Source organism: Alosa alosa, chromosome 17, assembly GCF_017589495.1.
Source record: "Alosa alosa isolate M-15738 ecotype Scorff River chromosome 17, AALO_Geno_1.1, whole genome shotgun sequence".
NCBI classification, from domain to species: Eukaryota; Metazoa; Chordata; class Actinopteri; order Clupeiformes; family Clupeidae; genus Alosa; species Alosa alosa.
Window position 1 is genome coordinate 2,210,833 of NC_063205.1, and position 24,111 is coordinate 2,234,943.

General features: G+C 43.1%; 2 protein-coding genes across 2 annotated transcripts in view; both read left to right on the plus strand.

Annotated features, from left to right (window-relative positions):
• Positions 1-14,933, plus strand: part of LOC125310165 (zinc finger protein 25-like) — a 35,626-nt gene extending 20,693 nt beyond the window's left edge. Inside the window, exons 7-8 of the mRNA XM_048267340.1 lie at positions 422-468; positions 13,380-14,933. Of these exons, the coding sequence (XP_048123297.1) occupies positions 422-468; positions 13,380-14,557 (1,225 nt within the window). The 3' untranslated portion in view covers positions 14,558-14,933. The remainder of the gene's footprint in view (positions 1-421; positions 469-13,379) is intronic.
• A 2,565-nt stretch (positions 14,934-17,498) lies between these two features.
• The window catches only part of aldh18a1 (aldehyde dehydrogenase 18 family, member A1), a 27,394-nt gene continuing 20,781 nt past the window's right edge, over positions 17,499-24,111 (plus strand). Inside the window, 3 exon segments of the mRNA XM_048268762.1 lie at positions 17,499-17,674; positions 20,794-20,903; positions 22,613-22,827. Coding sequence (XP_048124719.1) covers positions 20,813-20,903; positions 22,613-22,827 — 306 coding nt within the window. The 5' untranslated portion in view covers positions 17,499-17,674; positions 20,794-20,812.

A 24,111-nucleotide genomic window follows, 5' to 3' on the forward strand; every position in this document is an offset into this window, starting at 1 on the left:
ATCTGAGACTTTGTGAGGCTGAAGGTCGGCGGGTATGATACACTGAACTTGCAAGCGGGATATTCTTCCTACAGGCAGTAGGGGCATGCGAGAGAGTCTTCTCCCTGTAATGAGTCATTTAACCATATACCGACTTATGAAGATGGTTAATTAACATTAAAACGTTGCCTGGTGTTCCTTTAATGCTGGCTTTTTCTACTGAGACGACAAAAGTACACTGAGGTACCAAAGTGCACAGAAATACTTCCTGTCTTGATAGCAAGTAGCCATGTCTTTTAGTAATGCCATATTACAGTAGACCTGCATCTCATTTGTATGCGTCTTGCTCTGTCACTGTTGGTGTGTGTGCATGCGTGTGTGTGTGTGTCCTGTGTATGTGTCTTTGCTCTGTCTTACTGTTGGCGAATCTTTGTTATTACAGTTCAGTCGTCGGCCCCATTCGAGTATCTGGTGGGACAAACTGTTCAGGTACATTTTGATATTTTTGATTTAAATATTGTCTATGAATGAAGCCATCAAAGCATGATGGTAGATCTGAAATGTTCTTAAAGGTGCTCTAAGCGATCTTGGGCATTGTCACTTATTTTGACGTTCAAACAAAACCGAAAGCTAGCTCAGGGTTTCCCGCAGCACTTTGCAGTCAAGGCAGCCACCTTGGCAAAATAAGCCTGCCGCCTTAACTACGTCGTCAAAAAAAAAAATGTGTTACTTTGTCCTGTTTTCTCCCTTTCATTCCAAACCGTGACCAACGCCAATCTCCCTTCTCCGCAGAACGCATTAAAAAACTAGATGTACCGCATAGCGGTACAAAATATGACCGCCGCTCAGTCCTGTACATCCATTCGGCGAAAATAAATCATATTAATGAATTTGTCATCTTCTACTCCATCCCCCACACTTGAAACTTTTGTGTATGCTTGATTGGAATGTGTGTTTGCGGGCCGCACACAAAGTAGCCTACTGGCGCTGCAAAGGTGAATAGATTTGTAGCACTTGCCAAAAAATTTGTAGCATTGTTATAAAACCTTTAAAATATCTAAACAATCACAAGTAGGGCAGTTCATCCCAGTCCATCCATTGCAACTGGACTGATGAAAGGTACACCTGTAGGCTACATTGTATTTGGGCAGAAGCAGAAGATAGCAGCATAATGTATTTATTATTAAACAAAACAATCCCTGTCAGTTCCATGCAGTTTTCAACAGCTATCAAGAAGAGAGGTCATGTCATGGATTTTTGTGAATGTTTCTTCTTCTACATATGCATAAGTTTAGTCATCTAGTTCATATGATATTCAGCTTTATTGTCAATGCACAAATTAAATACCAGTAGTCTAAAACAAAATGCCGTTTTACCCAGTGGTGCAAATAAATGTCCAAAAGGGCCTTCATGAAATGCGTTGCTAGACTGTTCATACACATTTTAATGGGCCAAGTTGAGGAGCTACTGTCCGTTATTGTTTGTGCAAATAATATGCTGATTCATGTTCCCTTGCATTTTGCAACTATGAGGTCCATATGGTTAGTCTGGCTTTCGCCAGACCAAGCTCATTCTTTTAAGAAATCGAAAAGGAATCGCCGGCAGATCAGGCTGAGTTCACCCAGCCTAGTCCATGGTAGGCGCCCGATAGAAATATTGTTTAATTTTTGCGATTGAGATAGGCTATCCACGCTGGCCCCCCCCCCCTGCGGCGTGTTGGCCCCGGTTTCAGAGCTATTCTAAATGCAAAAATGCATAGAGGGAGTTATGACAAAACCGTGACTGTTAACAAACTATAAGCTATATAAGGTAGGCCCTATGCTAGGCCTATTACACAACATAAATTGTCACTAGGCTATGCTGGCGACCCAAATAAAATCTCCTTTGGGAACCAATGGCTTACAGTATCAAGCGGACTTAAGCTGCCACCTCTTGGCGAAAAGTTAATAGTTTTGCATATCAGTAGTAATACATTTCACGCAGCTGTGTGAATCACGGAAAGCGACACTTCTAAATGGAACCCAACCCACTGTACAGTAGCTCAAGGTCTGTGGCTAAAGCAGCCATAATGAAAGCGTTTGGATACTTCACACACACGTGTGTTTTAATCGCATAGACTACTACTACCAAGCTGGAATCAAAGCACATCGACTCCTCTCACACCCTAAACACGACCGAACAAACAAAAAGCGTCAGTATCACGGTATAGCCATAGGCAAAACTGCATTGGACCGGTGTAACGTTGGTACTAAATCATCCATCGCAAAGAATGATTTTTGTAGCACGTGCAACAAATATGTGTAGGTACAGCCCTGCCCTGGATACATCTCTCAACGTGTGCTCTAAAACATTTGGCTTAAATGAAGATGTAGATCACTCTTATCACAGGTGCGTTAATAAATCTACATTGCGGCGAGTTGACACAAATTATTCACTTTGACGAATTTATGTAGTTTCAGTCCTAGTTACTTTACTTTGAGCCATGCTCTTCCCTACTTGAATCACCTTTTGAAAATAGAAGACTGAAGTAGCCTATATGGGTGTTTGGGAATGAACGTTGACTCGGATGCTTTTTGAGACTTTGAGCTAAATGTCCCAGTCCGGTGAGATGACAGTCGAAAGATGCAATTAGTGCTGTTATCAATTTTCTTGGTAGCCTATAACCGCATTTATGGTTTTCTACAAATACATCAATAATCAAATTGGCCTCAATCACTCAACCAATGCTAACGGTAACATTATTATGACCGCCGCTAGCGAAGCGGTCATATAGGGATTGTCAATCCCCCCCAACGGTCAACGATACCGGGACACCGAACCACCGGGGCACATGAAATTTGGTGGGTATGTAGCCCCACTAGACATTTATGGAAAAATTTCGTTTAGTCCCCTTGGGCCACTTCCCCGTGCTGGGCCCCGAACCGCAAAAAAAGCAGTTTTTGCTAAATAACTACCTGAACCGTGGCACTGAGGATGAAGAATCTTTTATGGTATGTTGGTCTCAAGGGCCCACATCAACCTGGCCCATAATCACTCATTTGTGATTTGCAACCCCCCCGGTAAAAAATGAAAATGCAATATTATTCTGCTTTAATCGCCCCTATCTTCAGTTAAGATGCTGCACCAAATTTTATGTGTATGATTGACCTGGCATTCTCTGGGGGTATGCCAAGTTTCGTAGAATTTCATCCATGGGGGGGGGGGTCTAAAAAATTAGGTTATGTGTACATTTAGTGACTGTACACTCATTGGCCTGTAGATGGCGGTGCACACATATACACATGCACACACACACACAGGCACCCACATACTATCTCGGTATTAGAGCGGCCGATACATAATTACAAATTCAGTAGGATTAAAAGAAAGCCAAAATAAATATTCATGTTCATCATCATGGCTGCATTTTCAGTATTGGCGATAAGTAGTCGTTTGTCCACTAGATGGCGATCGTTGCAGTGAGGCGTAATTTTGTTGGAAGTTAAAAGTGGGTTGGAAAAACAATGGACGCTTCCTACAAGGATTGTAGTTTACCGCAGAGAACGTCTAATAAGGATAGGACGGTGTTCACATGAAGTGTAATTCCCATTTCTTCTTGAAGCTGAAATAAATCTGAGGATGTTTATCGGACATGCTTGGTTTTTACTGCAGGTATGTTAATCTTATGATATCAATAAGGACCTAGGTAATGTTACCGTTGGCGTTGGTTGAGTGATGGAGGCCAATTTGATTGACTGCATTTGTAGAAAACTATAAATGCGGTTATACCAAGCAAATTGATAGCAGCACTGTAATTGTATCTTTCGACTGTCATTTGTTGCACACATGCTACAAAAATCATTCTGTGCAATGAAAGATTTACCAACGTTACACCGGTCTGATACAGTTTTGCCTATACATGTGTGAGCCTGAGACGCCTGTTTATTTTGTTTTAAGTGCGTGCAGGGTGTGAGAGGGGAATCGATGTGCTTTGATTCCAGCTTGGTAGTTGTAGTCTGTGAAATTAAAAAGCACTTGTGTGTGAAGTATCCAAACAATGACACCTTCATTTCATTATGGCTGCTTTAGCAACACACCTTAAGCTACTGTGTAGTGGGTCCCATTTAGAAGTGGCTACTTCATTCGCGCTTTTCTTGACTCATGGAGCTGCGTGAATTTCCACTGAATTATTTTTGGAATCTGATCCCTTATCATACCTGTTCATTCTTACTCGTTGCTCGACTTATCGTGACTAAATTCAAGATGGCTGCTAACGCTAAACTTCGTGAAGATACTGTCTGTATAAATCGTCTTGTAAGTAAACTACCAGTGCTTTTTCAAAGTTCTCAATGTCTCGTTTTAAATGTCAGGGCCCTCGGAAGTCTACCAATGAAGTGTGGAGATACATTGAGCCTCGTATAAATGGGTGTAAAACAGTGATTTATTTGCATGGCTAGCCCGATGCGAGAAGCACCACTATTGAAAAAAGCTGTTGGTAGCATCGGCTAACTAGCGCCAGATTTTGGAGTGCAGGGGACAAGCCGAGATGGGCTATGAGACATACGTTCACACTCGGTATCATGTTTCAATACACTTTAGGTCAATATCACACCGGAATTCTCCTTTAAATGTCATGCAGAAATCATCCTACCCTTATTAGACGTTCTCTGCAGTAAACTACAGTCTTGTCCTTGTAGGAAGTGTAGTGTCTTTCCAACCCACTTTAGATTAACTTCCAACAAAATTATGTCTCACTGCAACGATGCGCCATCTGGTGGACAAACGACTATGTGACGCCAATACTGGAAATGCAGCCAAATTATTATGATGAATATTTTTGGTTTTCCTTTAATAGTTCTCAGTAAAAATTCAAGTTTTTGCCTGAAATTGCACTGTGCCTATTTACAAGGGCATTGTTCCCACCTATTTTGGGGTCAACCATCAAGTGCTGGACCTCTATAGAAAGCTGAGAACCTGTAGCTTCGTGAGGGAAGCAGTCAAGATAACTGTGTCATGTACTGACAAAGAGATACAGAGGCTAGAATATAGTTTTTTCTTTCTGCCGGATTACAAGCATCTCTGAACTGACCACATTTCAGCCCTCTAGGTCACTTGATATCCCTTAGAAACACAACTGAGCCCTAGCCCCAGGTCTTGTGAAGCTGTGTGCAAAAGTTGATCAATATAGAATGAAAATTTGAGTGCTTTAGACTATTATTTGCCAAGGTATGACCATGCGTTTTGTAAAATGCCTATGGATACTCCCCATAGGACTTTTTGTAATCCAAAATGCATATTGACAATCAAATGCTTACTGCACATGAACCCCTTTGTGTAGAAGCATAATCCTGGTCTCAAATGAAAGGTAACGCTCTCGGTGTATAGATCAGGACAGACTTGCAGAACAGGCTGCAGGGCAACAGACTGACAGCCTCCATGAAGATGAGCATTAAAGGTAACACAGGTTTCTTGTGGACTATTTAGATTGTATGTCAGGTGTTCTGATATAGACTGACTACACAAAATATGGAATAATTACAAAAAAGTCTCTATTTTTGAATTTACTTTGTTGGTTCAATGAGTGTGTATAAGAGACTATACATCTGTACAACTAATATTGGATAATACAACATGAAGATTCAATTTCTATGGATTCTTGTGAATATTTCAGTACCCAATATGAGGCATCTACTTATTGTGCTGCAGCTACACTGCAGCCAGAAGTCAGTGTATCACCAAAAACCGGGGAGGAGGGCATTTTGGATCAAATTTAATTGAGACATAATAAAATTAATCTGAGAATGTAAAGCACTATACAGATTGTACATGAAAAAAGTTGTCATTTTTGGATTCCCAAGAGTCAAAGCTTTGAAATGGTGTATAACATTACTATGCTACATAGCAATATGGTGCATACAATTGATTTAGAATGTTGGGGGGAGGGGGTAACCGTCCCGCCGGCGGGACACTGAAAATTATTTGGTTAATCCTACCGAATTTGTAATTATGTATCAGCCGTTGTAATTGCCGATACTGATGGTGTGTGTGTGTGTGTGTGTGTGTGTGTGCATGTGCATGTGTATATGTGTGCACCACCATCTACAGGCCAATGAGTGTACAGTCACTAAATGTAAACATAACTTAATTTTTTTAGACCCCCCCCATGGATGAAATTCTACGAAACTTGACATACCCCCAAAGAATGTCAGGTTAATCATACACATACAATTTGATGCAGTTCTGAACATCTTAACTGAAGAGAGGGGCGATTAAAGCAGAATGATATTGCATTTTCATTTTTCACCAAATTTCATGTGCCCCGGTGGTTCGGTGTCCTGGGTATCGTTGACCAAAAATTCAGGAAGTAGATGACGGGGGGGGACTTTGACAATCCCTATATGACCGCTTCGCTAAACGTGTCATGAATCGAAAAAGAATTAGATTTTATAATCTTTACATATGTGATATGCCTCCGAATTAGAGCTAGTGAGCGGAGCTGAGCGGTGCAAATATCTCGAGAATCAGTCAAATCGCGAACAGCCACAGCTCCGTTAAATTGTCAGTTGTGATGAAATGCGTTCATATTCCACTTTTTATGTCATAAACGTTGCAGGCCTATGGAAAGGTTTAGTGGTAGGGTTGTCCAATGATCAAGTTGTTGCTTCAATTTGTGTTTTAATTTATGCGACGCACCGATGCTGGGTTCATCAGTTTAAAATATTTAGCCGACTCGTGATTTTGTCATTTTCGTTCTTTTGGCAATTAATCCCGACTGATCCCTTTAGTTAACGTTGCCAAGCTTGTTTGTTGTTGCAGTATCAGTGTTGCAGTCTTTTAAAATAAATGTTCTGAGTGAAATATATTGCCATTGCTCTTAGTTCTTTGGTACCGGGGAGCTAAATTGACCTGACGCGAATTTGACTGGAGAAACGGCCGAGTAAACAGCAACCTGCTCTCAGCACAGTGTTGACTAAGACTGACAATAGACGTCCAGGCCCATCCGTGCCTACATGTATGCTTTCTAAATTATTTAGGTAACTCCATCCCCATCATCGAACTTAGGCTATATGACCAATATCTTTGAAATTTAACGGTCTTGGTTTTATTAGTGGGCATGCCTCAGACTCGTGGTGTGAGCGGTATGGGAGCGGAACAGAGCGGCCACTCCGGCCTCTAAATTGAAAAGCGCTCCGCGCTCAAATTCCATCCATATTACACAAAACTATAAAATGATCATTCACTCTCGGTGTATAGATCAGGACAGACTTGCGGAACAGGCTGCAGGGCCTCAGACTGACAGCCTCCATGAAGATGAGCATTAATGGTCCAATAGTAAAACAGTGCAATTACCGGAGGAGTCACGTGGGACCGCCGAGCAAGATGACGGCACATTAGAGCGGTCCAGAATAGTCACCGAAATAATGTAATATATCTGTCAATATCTCCTCATTTACGACTATTTCAGCAATACTTCAGTAATACTTAATAGTTCCTTCGACAACTTATCCGTCAAATATACATTATCATGGCTTCGTCTAAGTATTTCAAAGGTACACGTGGAAAGGCTGCCATGGAGACTGGTGTTGCTAGCCCAAAAAGCCCTGAGCAAAATGTTAGCTTGGAAAATCTTTTCAGTGAAGTGAGTAAAATGAGCTCTACGCTGAACGCAGTGGCTTCGGACATATCAACTATTAAAACGACTACAACGGAACTGAAAAATGCTGTAAGTGCCATTCAAGCGCGGCTGACTGAGGCAGAAACGCGAATATCCGAAGTGCAGGACACTACTCAACAGTTGGTTGGCGACCGACAGGTGCACTGCAAGCGTATAGACACGTTATGGAACCGTGTAAAAGATTTAGAAAACCGAAGCCGCCGTAACAATATTAGGCTGCTAGGTTTGAAGGAGGGCGCCGAAGGAAACAACTTAAAGGCCTGCATTGAAAGGATTTTGTCTGAGGGCTTAGGTATGGACATTGACAGTGAATTTGAGATTGAAAGGGCACATAGATCTCCTGGATACCGTCCGGAGGACAACCAACCACCACGTCTAATTATGATTCGATTCTTACGTTCATCTGCGAGAGAGAGGGTGCTTAAGGCAGCGAGAGAGAAAAGGGGAGCAACATGGAACGGATGCGCGCTCTCATTTTTTCCTGATATGACCAAGGAACTGGTGGAGAGCAGAAAAGCCTTTGCTTCGGCCAAACAACTACTGCATGCCAAAAAAGTAAAGTTCACCCTCGCATTTCCTGCGACACTACGATTCACGTGGAATGGGAGGAATAGAAAGTTTCAAGACGCGACGGAGGCTGTCAAGTTCATTGAGCAACGAATAACGGAGGGCGCAGCTGATGGAGAAGACGATATTGTTGAAGATTAGCGTAGGCCTACAATGACAATTATCACTAATGGAGAGTTTGAGAAAGGTATGGTGTGACTGGACGGTTTTTTTTTTGTGTAGTTATCTGAACCTAGGGAAGCTGGACGTTCCTCAGACCAAATCAGATTTTCTTTTTGTTTTGCTTTCTTTTGGTATTTGGACTGATTTAAAAAGGGAAGAGTCTCCAGTTAGTAGGAGTCTCCTGTGTGTGAATATGTTTTCTTTGACTGATAAGGGGGGGTTATTGTTGACCAGTTTGGTCGTGTTTGTTCACATTTTGATTAGGAAATTATTCAGTGTTGGTACAAAAATTCTGGTACTGTTTCAATAAGGTCAGACAAAATTGAATTGCCTTTATATGCTCTATATCTTAATTTGTTTTCCATAAGGAATGAATGGCATATAACTCTTATGTTAAGATAGTGTCCTGGAACATAAATGGATGCGGAAATCCAGTAAAAAGGAAGAAAGTTCTCTCGTATCTTAAGCTTCAACAAACAGACATAGCATTTATTCAGGAAACACACCTAACAGATGATGAGGCTAAAAAATGTAAAACTTAAAAAGTTTTTTACAGTTCTTTTTCCAAAATAAGTTCAATTTTTTAAAACAAAATGTTAAACTTCTCATTAGTAAGGGAATTTAGGGATGCAAATGGTAGGATTATTTGTCTTGACACCATTATAAACGGCATGGAATTAACACTCTGTAACATTTATGCCCCCAACAAAGATGAGCCTTCTTTTTTCCATGAGGTTAATAGCATACTGGGGAATGCCCAAGGTAAAACCATTTTAGCAGGAGATTTTAACCAAGTTTTGGATAGTACGTCAGATAAAAGCTGAATTACCCAAACCGTAACACCTAAGGATAGAGCAGCTATTCACGTGATGATGAGAGACGATGGTTTAATTGACATGTGGCGCTTGGTCAATCCAAGCAAACGTGATGATGAGAGGCGATGGTTTAATTGACATGTGGCGCTTGGTCAATCCAAGCAAACGTGATGATGAGAGACGATGGTTTAATTGACATGTGGCGCTTGGTCAACCCAAGCAAACGTGATGATGAGAGGCGATGGTTTAATTGACATGTGGGCTTGGTCAACCCAAGCAAACGTGATGATGAGAGACGATGGTTTAATTGACATGTGGCTTTGGTCAACCCAAGCAACGCGGATGATGAGAGACGATGGTTTAATTGACATGTGGGCTTTGGTCAACCCAAGCAAAGCGGGTGATGAGAGAGGCGATGGTTTAATTGACATGTGGGCTTGGTCAACCCAAGCAAGCGTGATGATGAGAGGCGATGGTTTAATTGATATGTGGCTTTGGTCAACCCAAGCAAAGCGTGAATATTCTTTTTTACTCTCATTGCCACAAGTCCTTTTCACGTATAGATATTATTTTGGTCTCTCAAAATCTAGTCAACTCTGTCATCGACAGCACCATTAATGCCATCTCCTTGTCTGACCATGCACCCGTTGCACTTTGTATAAATATACAACCAGACAAAACCAGGCGAGGTAGATGGAGGATGAACACCTCCATGCTGCAAGACATGATATTCCGCAATGAACTGGCAGAAGATTTATCATTTTTTAAATCAACATGGGTAGTACAGATAGTGTAGCAATGGTATGGGAAGCATCAAAAGCTTATGTTAGAGGTAATATCATAGCACAAACTTCTAAAAAGAAAAAAGAGTACATTAACACTGTTAAAAAATTGGAAGCAGAAATAATCATAATGGAGAGAGAACTGGCCAAACATTATTCAGACAGCCTGTTCAATGATATTTGCAAATCTAAAAATTCAAAATACAAGAAATATTTAATAAAAAGGCAGAATACGCTTTATTTAGATTGAAAACAACATTTTATGAAGCAGGAGAGAAAACAGGCAGGCTTTTGGCTAGACAGCTTAAGGAGCAAAACTCTGCTCATGTAATTTCTGCGATAAGAAGAGAGGGTTCGCTAATAACATCTTCCAAAGGAATTAATGAGGTCTTCCAAAGTTTTTACGAGAAGCTCTATAGATCAGAAGGTATGCCAAGCGAAACATCATTGCAGACTTTTTTCTCCACCATAACTCTTCCAAGTCTATCATCTCAACAGGTAGACATTTTAGATAAACCAGTTTCACAAGAAGAGGTCATAAAGGCTATTCAAGCTATGAAAACAGGGAAATCACCTGGAACCGACGGGTTTCCTGTTGAATATTATAAAGAGTATACAGACATAATTTCTCCAGTTCTGACTAAGGTGTACGAAGAGGCTTTTCAGACCGGCTCACTTCCACCATCTGAACGACGCACTTATATCACTGATTCCTAAAAAAGGCAGAGACCATACAGATCCTGCCAATTTCAGGCCAATTAGCCTAATTAATGTAGATAGCAAAATACTGGCCAAGGTTCTGGCTTTGAGGCTAGAAAAAGTTTTACCAGACATTATACACTCTGACCAGGTTGGTTTCTTACAGGGTAGATCTTCTTCTGATAATTTACGAAGGCTTATACACTTGATATGGTTGAACTCCTCCAGCATTGGACCAGTGGCCGCAGTCTCATTGGACGCAGAGAAGGCCTTTGACAGGGTCGAGTGGGGTTTTCTTCACTCGACCCTGTCAAGATTTGGGTTTGGAGCTGGTTTCATGAAATGGGTCACGATTCTTTACAGTAATCCTAAGGCAGCAGTCATAACAAATGGTCTGATCTCATCATTTTTTAACCTCTCCAGGGGAACACGACAGGGGTGTCCTCTATCACCACTTTTATTTACAATTGTTTTGGAACCTCTGGCCATAGCTGTAAGAGCAAATCCCTCTATCAAAGGAGTGGAAGGAGGGGGTAGCGACCATAAGCTAATGCTTTATGCTGACGACATACTTTTTCTAACCAGTGACCCACAAAACTCCCTACCTGCCTTAATGGAGACCATCGATGAATATTCTCCTCTTTTAGGTTATAAAATTAATTGGACCAAATCTGAAGCAATGCCAATATCCAAACATTCTCATCCACATGTAATGACACAGTATAACTTTAAATGGGTCCCAAAGGGCATGGTCTACCTGGGTATCAAGTTGAGTCCAGACTTAAGTGAAATGTTTGCATTAAATTATGACCCATTGCTTCAAAAAATCAAGACGAATATAGGGAAATGGGAGAGGTTAAAACTGACCTTATGTGGCAAAGCAAATGTCATCAAAATGGTAGTTGCACCTCAAATTAACTATATATCCATGATGCTCCCGCTCAGCATACCAGAACATATTCTTAAACAGCATGATAATCTCAAGGAATTTCTTTGAGCGGGGAGGAAACCTAGGTTTAAAATGAGCAAACTGTTTGCACCTAAAGATAAAGGTGGGCTGGGTTTACCTGAGATTAGACTGGATAACTTGTCTTTTGAAATGGCTAAGATAGCTAAACACTGGATTGGAGGGGTGTCTGGTTTAAAATGGGTCACCATAGAGGAGAGTCTCGCCAAACCTTTTCATCCTATACAGGTATTATCCCAAAAGGTGACTGCTTTTACTTTTACATCTTTTGCTGAGCTAACTCAGGAGTATGATCTCAGAGAGAAAGGTGACTTTTGGAAATACCTGCAGATTAGACACTGCATAATGGGAAAAAGTCAGCCAATAAAAGAAGACAATCCAGTAGTTGATTATTTCCAATATCCACGTAATCATAAAGCATCAGTATTTTACAATAAATCCATCTGTTTGACCAGGAGCACATGTGAAAATCTAAGAATAATTTGGCAGAGGGATCTTAAGTGTGAAATTGATGAAGATAATTGGGAGCAAATTCTGGCAGATAATGGTAAATATATTAAAGAAATTAGATGTAGATTTATTCAATACAAAAATCTTACACAGATTTTTATTGGACACCATGCAGACTTTTTAGAATGGGACTAATAACTAGTAATATATGTTGGAAATGTAAAAGGAAACAGGCACATTTCTGCATCTCATGTGGATTGTGCTATGGGCCATTCTGGTGTAGAATATTGCTCATGTGGGATTGTGCTATGGTCAAGCCATTCTGGTGTAGAATATTGGGGTTTCTTGAGACATGGATAGGAGTGGACCTACCGGTGTGTCCAGCATCTTCTCTGCTTTTATGTTCTTGTATGGTGTTTATTAGATTATACTTTGTGCTTTATCTTTATTCACTTATTTACTTTTCTTCTTCTCAACCAGGAACCCTTATCTAAATATGTTAATTTAACTGTCTGACCGTGCTTGTCTTGTCCGAATGAGATATGTATCACAATTGTTCAAATAAAAACTTTAATGATAGAAAAATAAAAAAAAAACAGTGCAATTACCAAAGGGCCCTTGAAATGATCTTTTTAAAGCCAAGGAGGATGGCTTGTAACAATGTTAGTTGTCAGCTCTGCCATAAGTAGTGACTAAACACATTTTGTTGTTTTGCACTTTCTTTTGCACTTGTTCTATAGTTTGTAATAGTCTTTGTTAAAATTGCACAAATTCCACAAATATTTTGAAATATTTGTATACTGTTGTATAGTTGTTTGGTGTTGTTACTTTGTTCTTTGTTAACTGTTATTTTGAGAAGCTGGTTATTTATTTATAATGTAGTGTTTAATAAATAATTGTTAAATATACAGAGTCTGTAGTGTATCGCACAAACAAGACGCCAACACCCACACCCCCACCAACGGCAACCAATACCAGACCCCCACCCCCGGGACCTACCACCTACCACCTTGACTAACACATTTCCTGCGGGAAACCCTGTAGCTCGCTACTCAGGCTGGACCAATTTGTTTTTGATGCTGTTTTTGGAGCTAAGTGCGATCTAACCCGCAACTTTTTTTTTTTTTATCACGTTCAGCATATAGCCACAAAGTCCGCTAGCTGTCCATTCTTTGACTAGTGGCTTAATCTCTGTGTTGTGTGTACAGTCAGTGGTTTAATCTCTGTGTTGTGTGTAGTCAGTGGCTTAATCTCTGTGTTGTGTGTACAGTCAGTGGCTTAATCTCTGTGTTGTGTGCTTGCAGATGAGGCCGCCCAGACGTGGTCGCGTCCGCAGTGCCCATTCTCCCACCAGCAGGAGGAGCTAGTGAGGCCGCACCAGGAGCTGGTTCACACTGACCAGACTCAGACAGCGCCCCCCTCAGGAACGGCCCTGACGGCGCACCAGCACACGCACTCGGGGGAGCGACCGTTCACCTGCCAGCAGTGTGACAAGAGCTTCGCGCACAGCCAGGCGCTGGCACGCCATCGCTACACGCACGGTGCTCCGCGCCTCTACGAGTGCGGCCGCTGCCCCGAGGTCTTCCCTTCGATAGCGGTCCGCAACGAGCACCGCCGTGCGCAGCACGAGCCCAAGAACTACTGCGCCGAGTGTGACCAGCGCTTCAGTTCGCCATCCGCTCTCCAGCGCCACCTGCTGTTGCACCAGCAGGAGCGTCCCTACAAGTGCTCCAAATGCCCCGCTACCTTCCCCTGTCTGCCCAGCCTCACCCGCCATGGGCTGGTGCACCGCACCGAGCGCTCCTACCCCTGCAGCTGCGGCAAGTCCTTCACCTACAGGGGGGCGCTGTTGAGCCACCAGTGCGTGCGCTCCAATGAGTGGCCGTTCCTCTGCGACGACTGCGGCAAGAGCTTCCCGTACAAAGTCGAGCTGGAGAACCACCGCTTGATCCATTCGGACAATAGGCCCTTCCTGTGCCCGCACTGCGGCAAGGCTTTCAAGCGTCAGCGCGGCCTGAACAAGCATGTGAACGGGCACACCCGCGAGAAAGTCTTCCACTGCTCACAGTGCGACAAGACCTTCTGCTTCAAAGCCAGCCTGACACGGCACGAGCTAACCCACTCGGGCGAGAGGCCCTTCCTGTGCGACAACTGCGGTAAGGGGTTCTTCTCGCAGGGCGAGCTGCAGAAGCACCAGCGGTTTCACACGGGCCACAAGCCGTTCCGATGCGCGGTGTGCGACAAGAGCTTCACGCAGTCCTGCTACCTGACTCTGCACATGCGCTACCACACAGGCGCGCGGCCGTACACCTGCACGTCCTGTGGGAAGAGCTTCTACAGCTCCTATCGCCTCAAGAGGCACATGCGCATACACACCGGTGAGAAGCCGTATCAGTGCACTGTGTGCCTTGCACACTTCCAGCAGTCCTACCAGCTGAAGGCTCACCGGAAGACACACCACACCCTCAATCCCGACCAATGACGCGGTTGGAATGGCTAACACATCACAACAACCTCGACCAATGACTGGAATGACGCGGTTGGAATGGCTAACACATCACAACAACTGGAATGACATGGTTGGAATGGCAAACACATCACAAACCTCAGCTTTGACCAATGACACAGCTGGAATGGCCAACGCACGTCACCCTCTGGCTCGACCATTGGCACGGCTGGAATGGCAAATTATGTCACTGACCCTCACCCACTGACACCTAATGCAGGATGAAGTGTGTTTGAAGATCCGTTTGGTTGACACTTTTGGACTCAAGGGCACGATTCTAAAAACTTCTTTAAGGATTTGTTAACCACTACAACTTAATAAAACTAATGAAGGGGGCTCTAGTCATCATAAACTTTTGATTTCAACTCTTTTTTGGAACAGTTGGTCTAAAACTCTGAATTCATATTTCTGTTTCTGATGTTATGTTTTTGGACTGTTTACATTAGATTATATATGTGTAACCCCTTTTTAACGAGTGCTAGTCACTCAGCACAGTAAAGGTTAACTTAGTTACACTAAATGACACTAAATAATGGCGTGACAGGATCCTGAATTCTCAGCGGTGGAATACACGGGTTTCCCGTTTACCAACAAAACTAGATGCGCTCGCAGCCATGAGGCAGAAGACACTTGGTGGCCGTCCACAACGTTATAAACTTAACCTAAATAGTCGGCTGCTGTAAGCTACAATCAGATTTTTTTGTATACCCCTGTTGTCTCAATGATAATAACATCTAATTTCAGACTATATTTCAAAGTTTGACGTTCATTTGGATTATTAATATAACATCGTATTTTGTCATTTTTGGCAGACATGCATTCCGTTAGGGATATTGAACATATTTAACATTCTCTAACCATGTGATTTTGTGATTTTTGAATTGGTGCAGTTTTCAGCACAAAAACTCATTTTATTCTTTTGCTCTTTTGCATTGCTCTATGCTGTTCTATGGTGCTTTCTGCCTCTTGGTTGCGCACGCATGTTTTCGTGACGTTCCATAGAAATCCATGTATTCACCTTATTCCGCGCGCAAACATGGGGGCACTAGCTTTGCCCACATTGTCTCCGAACTTCCGATTGAGCAGCACATCCATTGCGATACATTGAGATAGCAGAGCTCTATCGAGATGACTGGCATCATATATTATGGGTCATCCTAAAGTTAGGAACGTTTATTTAGGATTTTGGTGACTTAAGACATTTCTGTTATACAGCTTTCCTATCTGAAGTTAGGAAAAACTGACTTTGGGCGGCTGTTCTGTAAGTTAGCCTCTCTATCCTCTTCTGCCGTGTTATCCCAATGAAGCTAACTAGACGTAGCTAGCCGACCGGAAGTTTAAAGACAACGTGGAATTCAAAAAAATGGGCGGGGCTGAATAAGGTAAATAGATCAGTGGCTTAAAGCCTGAGACAGACAGTTGCTGGAGGTGGCCGGAACACTTGGCAAATTGGCATAGGATTCTAAGTGCCCTACTGGGATGTCATAATCGCTAATGTTAAGTCTATAGGGAACATTTTAGTAGTTTTTAATTAATAGGACCTAGTTCAAAAAGTATATAAGTTACAAAGTTCGCGACTGATTCGGTCAGAAAGAACAAATCCCGAAGGTGAATGACGAGAACTGATTCCCAAAACAAGAGAACTGGTTATTTTTTAACATACAAAAACATGGTCACGTAATAAAAGATACAAACGAACAGAGCTTCATCTCCCTCGACTGTATATCGCGATTGAGTCTAAAACGTGAATGAGAGTACTACAGCAGGTAGCAACCGCGTTGCCATGGGTAAACAAATGATAGGCCTGGCCAAAGATTCTAAAAGCTTCACAGCGTAAAATGCAGCTCAGCTCTAGAATCTTTGGGCCTGGCTTTACTTACGTGCCTGCCTGCCAGCGCTAGAACTTGGAAGACGCCATTTGATTCTTACTGCATTTCATTCAGTATATTTATGAAAAAAGGCACTTATGTGCTTAATATTAAGCTTGATATTTACATAAATGATGTAACACACCATATGAGACAGTGTTTTAAAGGATATTTGACTTAAGACAACCAAGACGGTGCTCTAAAGCATATTTTAACTTAAGGAACTGAAAGAACGAATCAAACGAACGATCTGTGAAGGTGAAGGGAACTGAAAGAACTGATTCCCGGAATAGAATCATTTGGCCCATGCCTACTGTTCAGGCCTCATTTGGCCCATGCCTACTGTTCAGGCCTCATTTGGCCCATGCCTACTGTTCGGCCATTCCAACGGTCAGCTGTCATCAACTATGACTCCCCACCAGCTTTTTTCTCTATCTGACCTCCATCTTTTTACTTAGATTATATTTTAGACAATATTCAACAATATTTCATTCAGCAGCCATTTTTGCATTTTCATGCACTCGTAATTCCCTGGAATTACATTCTCTAGTTGTGTTTTATTATTTTATAAAGAAAGGGTTGCATATTAAGATATTATTAGAAGTTATTGAATGTAAATAATAAAGTTTGTCAAGTCCAGAAATTGACATAAACAATGTAAAGATCTATTAATTATTAAAAGATTAAAATTAATTAATATTCATTTTAATCATCAACTGTATAATAATTTAATGGCAACATTAGGGGGCGTGTTGAGCAAACACATAAAATAATTTGTTAGATTATTAATTGATTAAAAATGCTTTGAGGTATAGCAAACAGTACCGAAGAGTCGGTCAAAGCGGTAGGTGGCCGTGGCGCCTTTTTTGTTACACGTGGTGAGAAATCCGATGTTTTGCTAAGCAGAAATTTTTTAACTGAATGGCACACGAGCGTTATACACTGTAAAAACGTACGCGTTTAGCGTAACGTATATACATTTAAATGACATGCTACTGCTACCGGACTGGACGTTAACGTAAGAGTGTTCAGAATGGAGAACTGCTAGCCAACTGACGTAAACGACGCACACGTAGACAGAAGCTACGGCGCTTGACAACCCCTCAAGTTCGCATATGCCACAAGATCTGTGGCAAGCAGTTGTGCTGTATGGTAAGCTGGTCGTCGTGCTTGGAAATTTCGATTGAAGTGAGAGGAGGAATTAAAATACTAGGTAGTGTCAAAGGTATGTGCAGCAATTTAGAAGTTTGCCATTTTGATTCAGTAAGTTGAACTGTTTTGCATTAAAGCTAGCCAATTTGCTAACGTTTCTTCATTGGATTTTAACTGTACTTCGCTAGCATGCTAGAGCTAGCAAAGAATGTAACACTGACACAGATTCATAAACTAGGACATGCAACTATCCAGCTAGCATAAGTTACACTATCTCTGATAACGGTAGCTTGTTGAGTGACCAAACAGAGGCTAGCCATCATTTTGATACTTCTCGATAACATTAGTTAACTGAATGTTCGTAGTTAGATAGTTAATGTAATGTTAGCTTGCTTAGTAACGTTAGTGGTAAGTTCACAACGTTAGTCAGGCAACTGCCATCTGCCAACTCCCCCTATTTCCACCGTCTTGCGTGTATGTGTCACTTAATATCCATTTCTATACAAACCAAGACAGCGGACTCCTATAGAAACGCAACCACCCACACCATAGGTGTATCTAAATTAGCTATGTACTAAAAATGACATGTTACCGTGACTCGAAGTGCTGTATACAGTGTTGTAAGGCTGCCTGTACACAACCGCTTGGAGCTCGAGTGGAATTTTAATTTCACGACGAGAATTCTCGGTCTACCGTCCATGTGCCGTTGAAACGGTGTAAATGGGCGACCCATCAGGCCAGCACTTTAACTCCGAGCGTGGTAAACAAAATCGGATATTTCAAGCAGTAAATGCTCCCGTTAAGAACCAAACCAGATTCAAATCTACACACCTATGGCTACTGGAAAATGGAAGGTTCATTTAGTAAATGTTATTTTGAAGTGTTAAAAAACATCGTTGTTTTAGAATTTCTGAACAAAAGTGGTGATAATTGGGGGTGTTACTATAGATAGTTAATGTAATGTTAGCTTGCTTTGTAACGTTAGTGGTAAGTTAACAACGTTAGTCAGGCAACTGCCATCTGTTGCCTACCTCCACTTGTCTTATTTAAGCCTACGTTAGTTAATGTGATGTGACCGATGTGTCAATTGCAATGTCTGTTGTTGGCCAGATCAAATATTTGAAACCATGCTGACGTTGACAAATGTTTTCGTTTCCTCCTTATTTGTCACCCCTATGCTATGCCTGTTTTGTCTGTGGCGGTGTATACTTGGGCATGGTCACGAGCTAACGTTACCTGTTAATATTCCGAAGCTCAGACGTACAATTTCTGTTTGAAATCGTAGTAAAATGTTCAGATGTTTATGCCACCATCGCTCTATTGACCGCCTGTGTACACGTATCCATCCATGTCCGCAAGCCGCACTCTCATTTCATCAGCCGGGTTAGGGTGGAGTCTCCATCCGAGGCGCACCCCCATTGGACCAGGCGGTCGGTCGGGTCTATGTGGAGAGAAATTATGGTGCCTTGGAAAAGTGGCGAACTATCATTAACGTCTTGCAGTTTCACATTTTAAAAAAAAAAGGACTCATGTAGTAAGGTTTTGAGTGAGTAGTGTGGTGAAGTTGAAAAAGTGCTGCTGTGTAGCCCAATATTGTATTGTAAAGGTTATACATACTGTATTTACCCCGAAAGAAATTCCGTTTCAAGAAATGTGAATGCTTTATAGTGATCAGATAATCTTAACTGCTGTTAAGGCCTGCAAACTCTTCTCTATTTGAAGGGAATGGTTGCAGTAGTATCAGGAATGTGCCGGATGAAATGTTGGCTCGGCCTGGCCCCCCACGCATTCAAACACACACATGATGCAGAGTCCAGCAAGAGCCCAGTGTGACCTGATAAGGGCGGTTTCAGCCCCCATACACACTGCTGTGGTGTCTCACACTTCACACTCTAGTGTTCCTCATCTCACCGCTCTTACCAAATAGAACCCAGTGTTCCTCTAGCCTGGAAATCCAGACCCAAGTCTAAAAAGATTTAGGGTCTGGCTATGAGCAATGAAAATGGCCCAACTCGAGGGGCGGCACCAAGCATGCATTTGAAAATATCACTGCAAGCAATTGGATAACACTACGACCAATGTTTACTGACTGATTTCGGACTGCGACATTGCAACGCTGTGAGCTCAGGGTAGAGTTCCTGTACCACCCAAGCCCGGCCTGCACACTTCCCTTCGATGCTTCTCTGCCGGGTCTGGTTCGTCAGACTCTGCTGATTGAATGGACATAAATGGACAGAGGTCCACCTGGTTATTGCGGCTATCTGGAAACAGGTACACCCTTAGCAAACATCTCTCACTGGTCCTACTCCATCTACGGCAGGCCTGCTGATAGCATTTCTGTCAATACTTATTCTCTCACTCAGTCACTCACAGCGATTTCGCACTCCTCGCCCTGTCTGCTGGCTGTTTGCTCCCACGCACCTGTCTGGTGCAGCTCCACTATTTGTAGTCCAGTGTCGGAGATGCCATGTTTGTAGTCCTGCTGTCTGTTGCAGCTCCACTATTTGTAGTCCAGTGTCCGAACATCCTTGATCGTTTGTGTGTGTCAGACCTTATATGCTCCCCAGGTGTAGATTACACCTCTGCATACTCAGACAAGTCATCTCACTTCCTTGGTTGTGTGTGTGTGTGTGCTTTGTGTATTAGGTATACTGGTGTGTGAAGTGTGTTTGTGAGGTGTGTGTAGGCAAAGTCCTTTTAGGCAAGTCCCTCCACTCGGCGGCCATATTGCAACGCAATATGGGCATCCATCTCGGCAGAAATTCACGTGCGCAAGGCTTCACGACACCAATCTTGCTCCAGCGGCGAGTTCACAAGACATGATTGGCAATTTTCACAACACACCATATGATTGGCTCAATGTATTCACATGTGGACGTTTTGCTGAGGAAGGGGTGGGATATGTGTAGACAACGGCCATATTGGCGTTACAAACTAGCCCCATGCATTTCTATGGAGGATTTTTTGAGTGCTGTCTCCTCATTAGAAAGTCTCTGGTGTAGATCTGTGGTGAGTGAGTAATGATTGTGATTTTGCAATGTTGATGTATGATGGTATGTGAGGTGTGTGTGTGTGTGTGTGTGTGTGTGTGTGTGTGATGTCTTTTCTCTCTCTCCCCCCCTCCCTCTCCCTCTCCCCCTCCCTCCCTCTCCCCCCCTCTCTCTCTCCCCCTCTCCCCCTCTCTCTCTGCAGAGTGAAGAGGTGAGACGCCATGTTGCTGCACAGGCTGTCACAGTGTTCCGGGCTTGGCCTGCGCTCCTGCAACTCACACACCTTCTCCAGGGCCGCCTCACAAGGGAAGAGTAAGTGTGTGTGTGCGTGTCTGCGTGCAGGAATCAGTCCGATTTGTCTTTTCCATTTCGTAATGTTTACACATTTTGCTTGAGGAATATGGCCAACGTGTCAATAATAACCCTAATATATTCAATGGCCAACGTGTCAATAATAACGTTAATATATTTAATGGACAACGTGTCAATAATAACGTTAATATATTTAATGGCCAACGTGTCAATAATAACGTTAATATATTTAATGGACATTTGCACATGATATATTTGTGACACTATTAAAATGGCAAAGATACATGTCAGGCTTATCAGGGAGGGATATATGCAAATGTAATGTTTTAGGTTTAGAAGGTAAAGTTGTACGGTCGGTATGCATCCCTGTTGTCCCTCGTTCAGGGAAATGTATTTAATAACCAACAACCAGACAGGGCCACAGTAAGTGGTGATTATTCTCACTGTTTAGCCACTAGGGGGTTTATCTAGGCCAAACTGGCATCTTCTCCCCTTCTCTCTCTCTCTCTCTTTCTCGCTCTCTCTCTCTCTCTCTCTCTCTCTCTCTCTCTCTCTCTTTCCCTTGCTCGCTCGCTCTCTCTCTCTGTGCATGCTGCATGTGTTCCTGGCTGCTTTTGGGGCAGTGTGCTGAGGCTGCATCTGTGTGTGTATTGTTCTCCTGTGCTGTGGGGTGGGAGCTTATGGCTCGCTCACATTCCAGCCAAGACACAATGGGCCTTGCTGCCAAACCAGCAGACAGCAGTGTACCTCTCTCACCACACACTCGCACTCGCACTCGCACACACACTCGCGCACACAGTCTCTATGCAGACACACACGCGCACACACTCTCTATGCAGACACACACACACACACACACACACACTCTACGCAGACGCACAAGCACACTCACACACATACTCGCACACACACTCTCTCACACACACACACACACACACACTCTCTGTGCATACACACACGTAATAAACACACGTGCATGCACGCACACACTCACACACGCACGTGCACACACACACTCACTCACACACTCTACGCAGACACATATGCTGAGGGCTGATTCATAGTCAACGCAAGGAACAAAAACGCATGCAACATGCAGTTTCTGATGGGGCCTCATCGTCCATGTGACTTGTGTAGACAATGAAAGCCACTTAAAGACGTGCGTGAGCCTGGCATTGTCCAGCGTAACTTGTGTAGACTTATGAATCAGGCCTTTAAGGTCAAACACTCACACTCACAAGGAGAAAGACCTCCAAATCCTGCTCTTAATTATATCCCTGCTTTTGTTGACACACGTGTTGTATGAAGATATGAAGGTGATATGTGGGTCTTGGTTTGGGGTTGAGTTGACCGGTGGGGCTGCTTTAACGGGTTTAACTTTCTCCAATCACACATGATGGGCTCATTGATTATCAATATCATCATCCTCATCATCCTCCTCCTCCTCCTCCTCCTCCTCCTCTCCCCTCATCAGAGATGTTCTAAGACGGGGAGATGGTATCTCCTGTGGGATTCCATTAAATCCCATTCAGCCTCTGATTTCTTCCACGTTTTCCCTCTCCCCTTTCAGAACATCTCTGCCCCTCACCCTCTGAACTTTGACCCCTCACCCTATCCCTCTTCTCATTGGCTCCCTGTGCATGGCTGCTCATCGCTCATTGGCTGCTGCCCCTGGTGTCCCTCCCTCCCTCCCTCTCTCTGCCCTTCAGATGGCCGCGTGTGGCCTGGCCTGCCGGCCGTGCGTCAGTGGAGTAACGTGCCTTTTCTTACAGTGCCGCTGGCGCGTGCCCACGGTAAGTCCTTCGCCCACCGCGGCGAGCTGCGCCAGGCCAAGAGGATCGTCGTCAAGCTGGGCAGCGCTGTGGTCACCCGCGGCGACGAGTGCGGCCTGGCCCTGGGACGCCTGGCCTCCATCGTGGAGCAGGTAAGCGGGGGGTAGGGTAGGGTGAAGGGGCATGTGAAGGGTGAAGGGGGTGTCTTGAGGGCATGAGGTGCAGGGGAGGGGAAGGGCTGCAGGTGGCTGAGTGAGCTGGTGGGGTAATTGGGTTGAGACCAGGTGAGGAGGAGGGACATACAGGTGAGCTGAGAACAGGTGAGTGGGGTGGGTCACCTGCATTGAGAGATGTGTGTGTGTGTACTGTGTATTGGTTCTGTATATTTCTGTGTTTGTGGGTATATGTGTGTGTGTGTGTGTGTACTGCTTATTGGTTCTGTATATTTGTGTGTGTGTGTGTGTGTGTGTGTGTGTGTGTGTGTTTTTGTACTGTGTATTGGTTCTGTATATTTCTGTGTGTGTGTGTGTGTGTGTGTGTCTGTACTAGGGGTGGGCGATATATATCGTCTGCAATAATATCGTGATTGTTGTTTTAACGACGTGCAAATTATCGAGTATTTAAATTCACTCAATAAAAAACACTCAATTACGCATTGAAACCTCATACATTCACTAAATCCAGGAGGTGTATGCAAGAGAAGCCCCATTGCAGCAGAGCAAGTGTCACATGATCGCTAGTGGGTCCACGTTGTCACACGCAGGCCTAATGTTTATTTTGTGTAGCGAGATCCAGACATAGACTACTTGGGATTTTGTGCAGCTACTTCTGTTCACGTAGCATTGATGAGTCACCTTTTTTCCTACACGGTATTATATGGAGAGAAAACACTTGCCTTTGAGTATTTTAATAGTCAGTTGTAAACAAAGAACTCTTCTCATGTAACCCTTTTGTAAATGGACTGAAGTTCGCTCTAAATATCTATAAAAATCGATTATGCTAACCGTTAGCATCTCTATGGGATTTCTCATATACATTAGCCATAAGCTAACACATTAGTTTCTATTCTGTAACTTGGAATGTTAAATGTTAACTCTTAAACTAAACATCGAAGGAAATAACCGAGATGTACTCTGTTGGTCTGCTTAGTTTTACAGTGAATCCTAAGTAAAGGTGTTTGAAAGGAACTTCAGCTTCAGACTTTCTCTTGGGAAACTGTTAGGCCTAGTCATCTTCTCTAATGTAGCTGGCTAGACCATGTCATTGCCACACACACAGGTGGGGGCAAAATTGGAAATGTGTCATAGAGTGACAATGCATTGGTTGATTTTGTTAAAAAGTCACAGGTTAGGTTAATGGTTTGTATTATCGTATTGATGCTATTCATAAATAATGAGCAGTAAAGTAACTCAGACTTTTACAATTTTGGACTAATC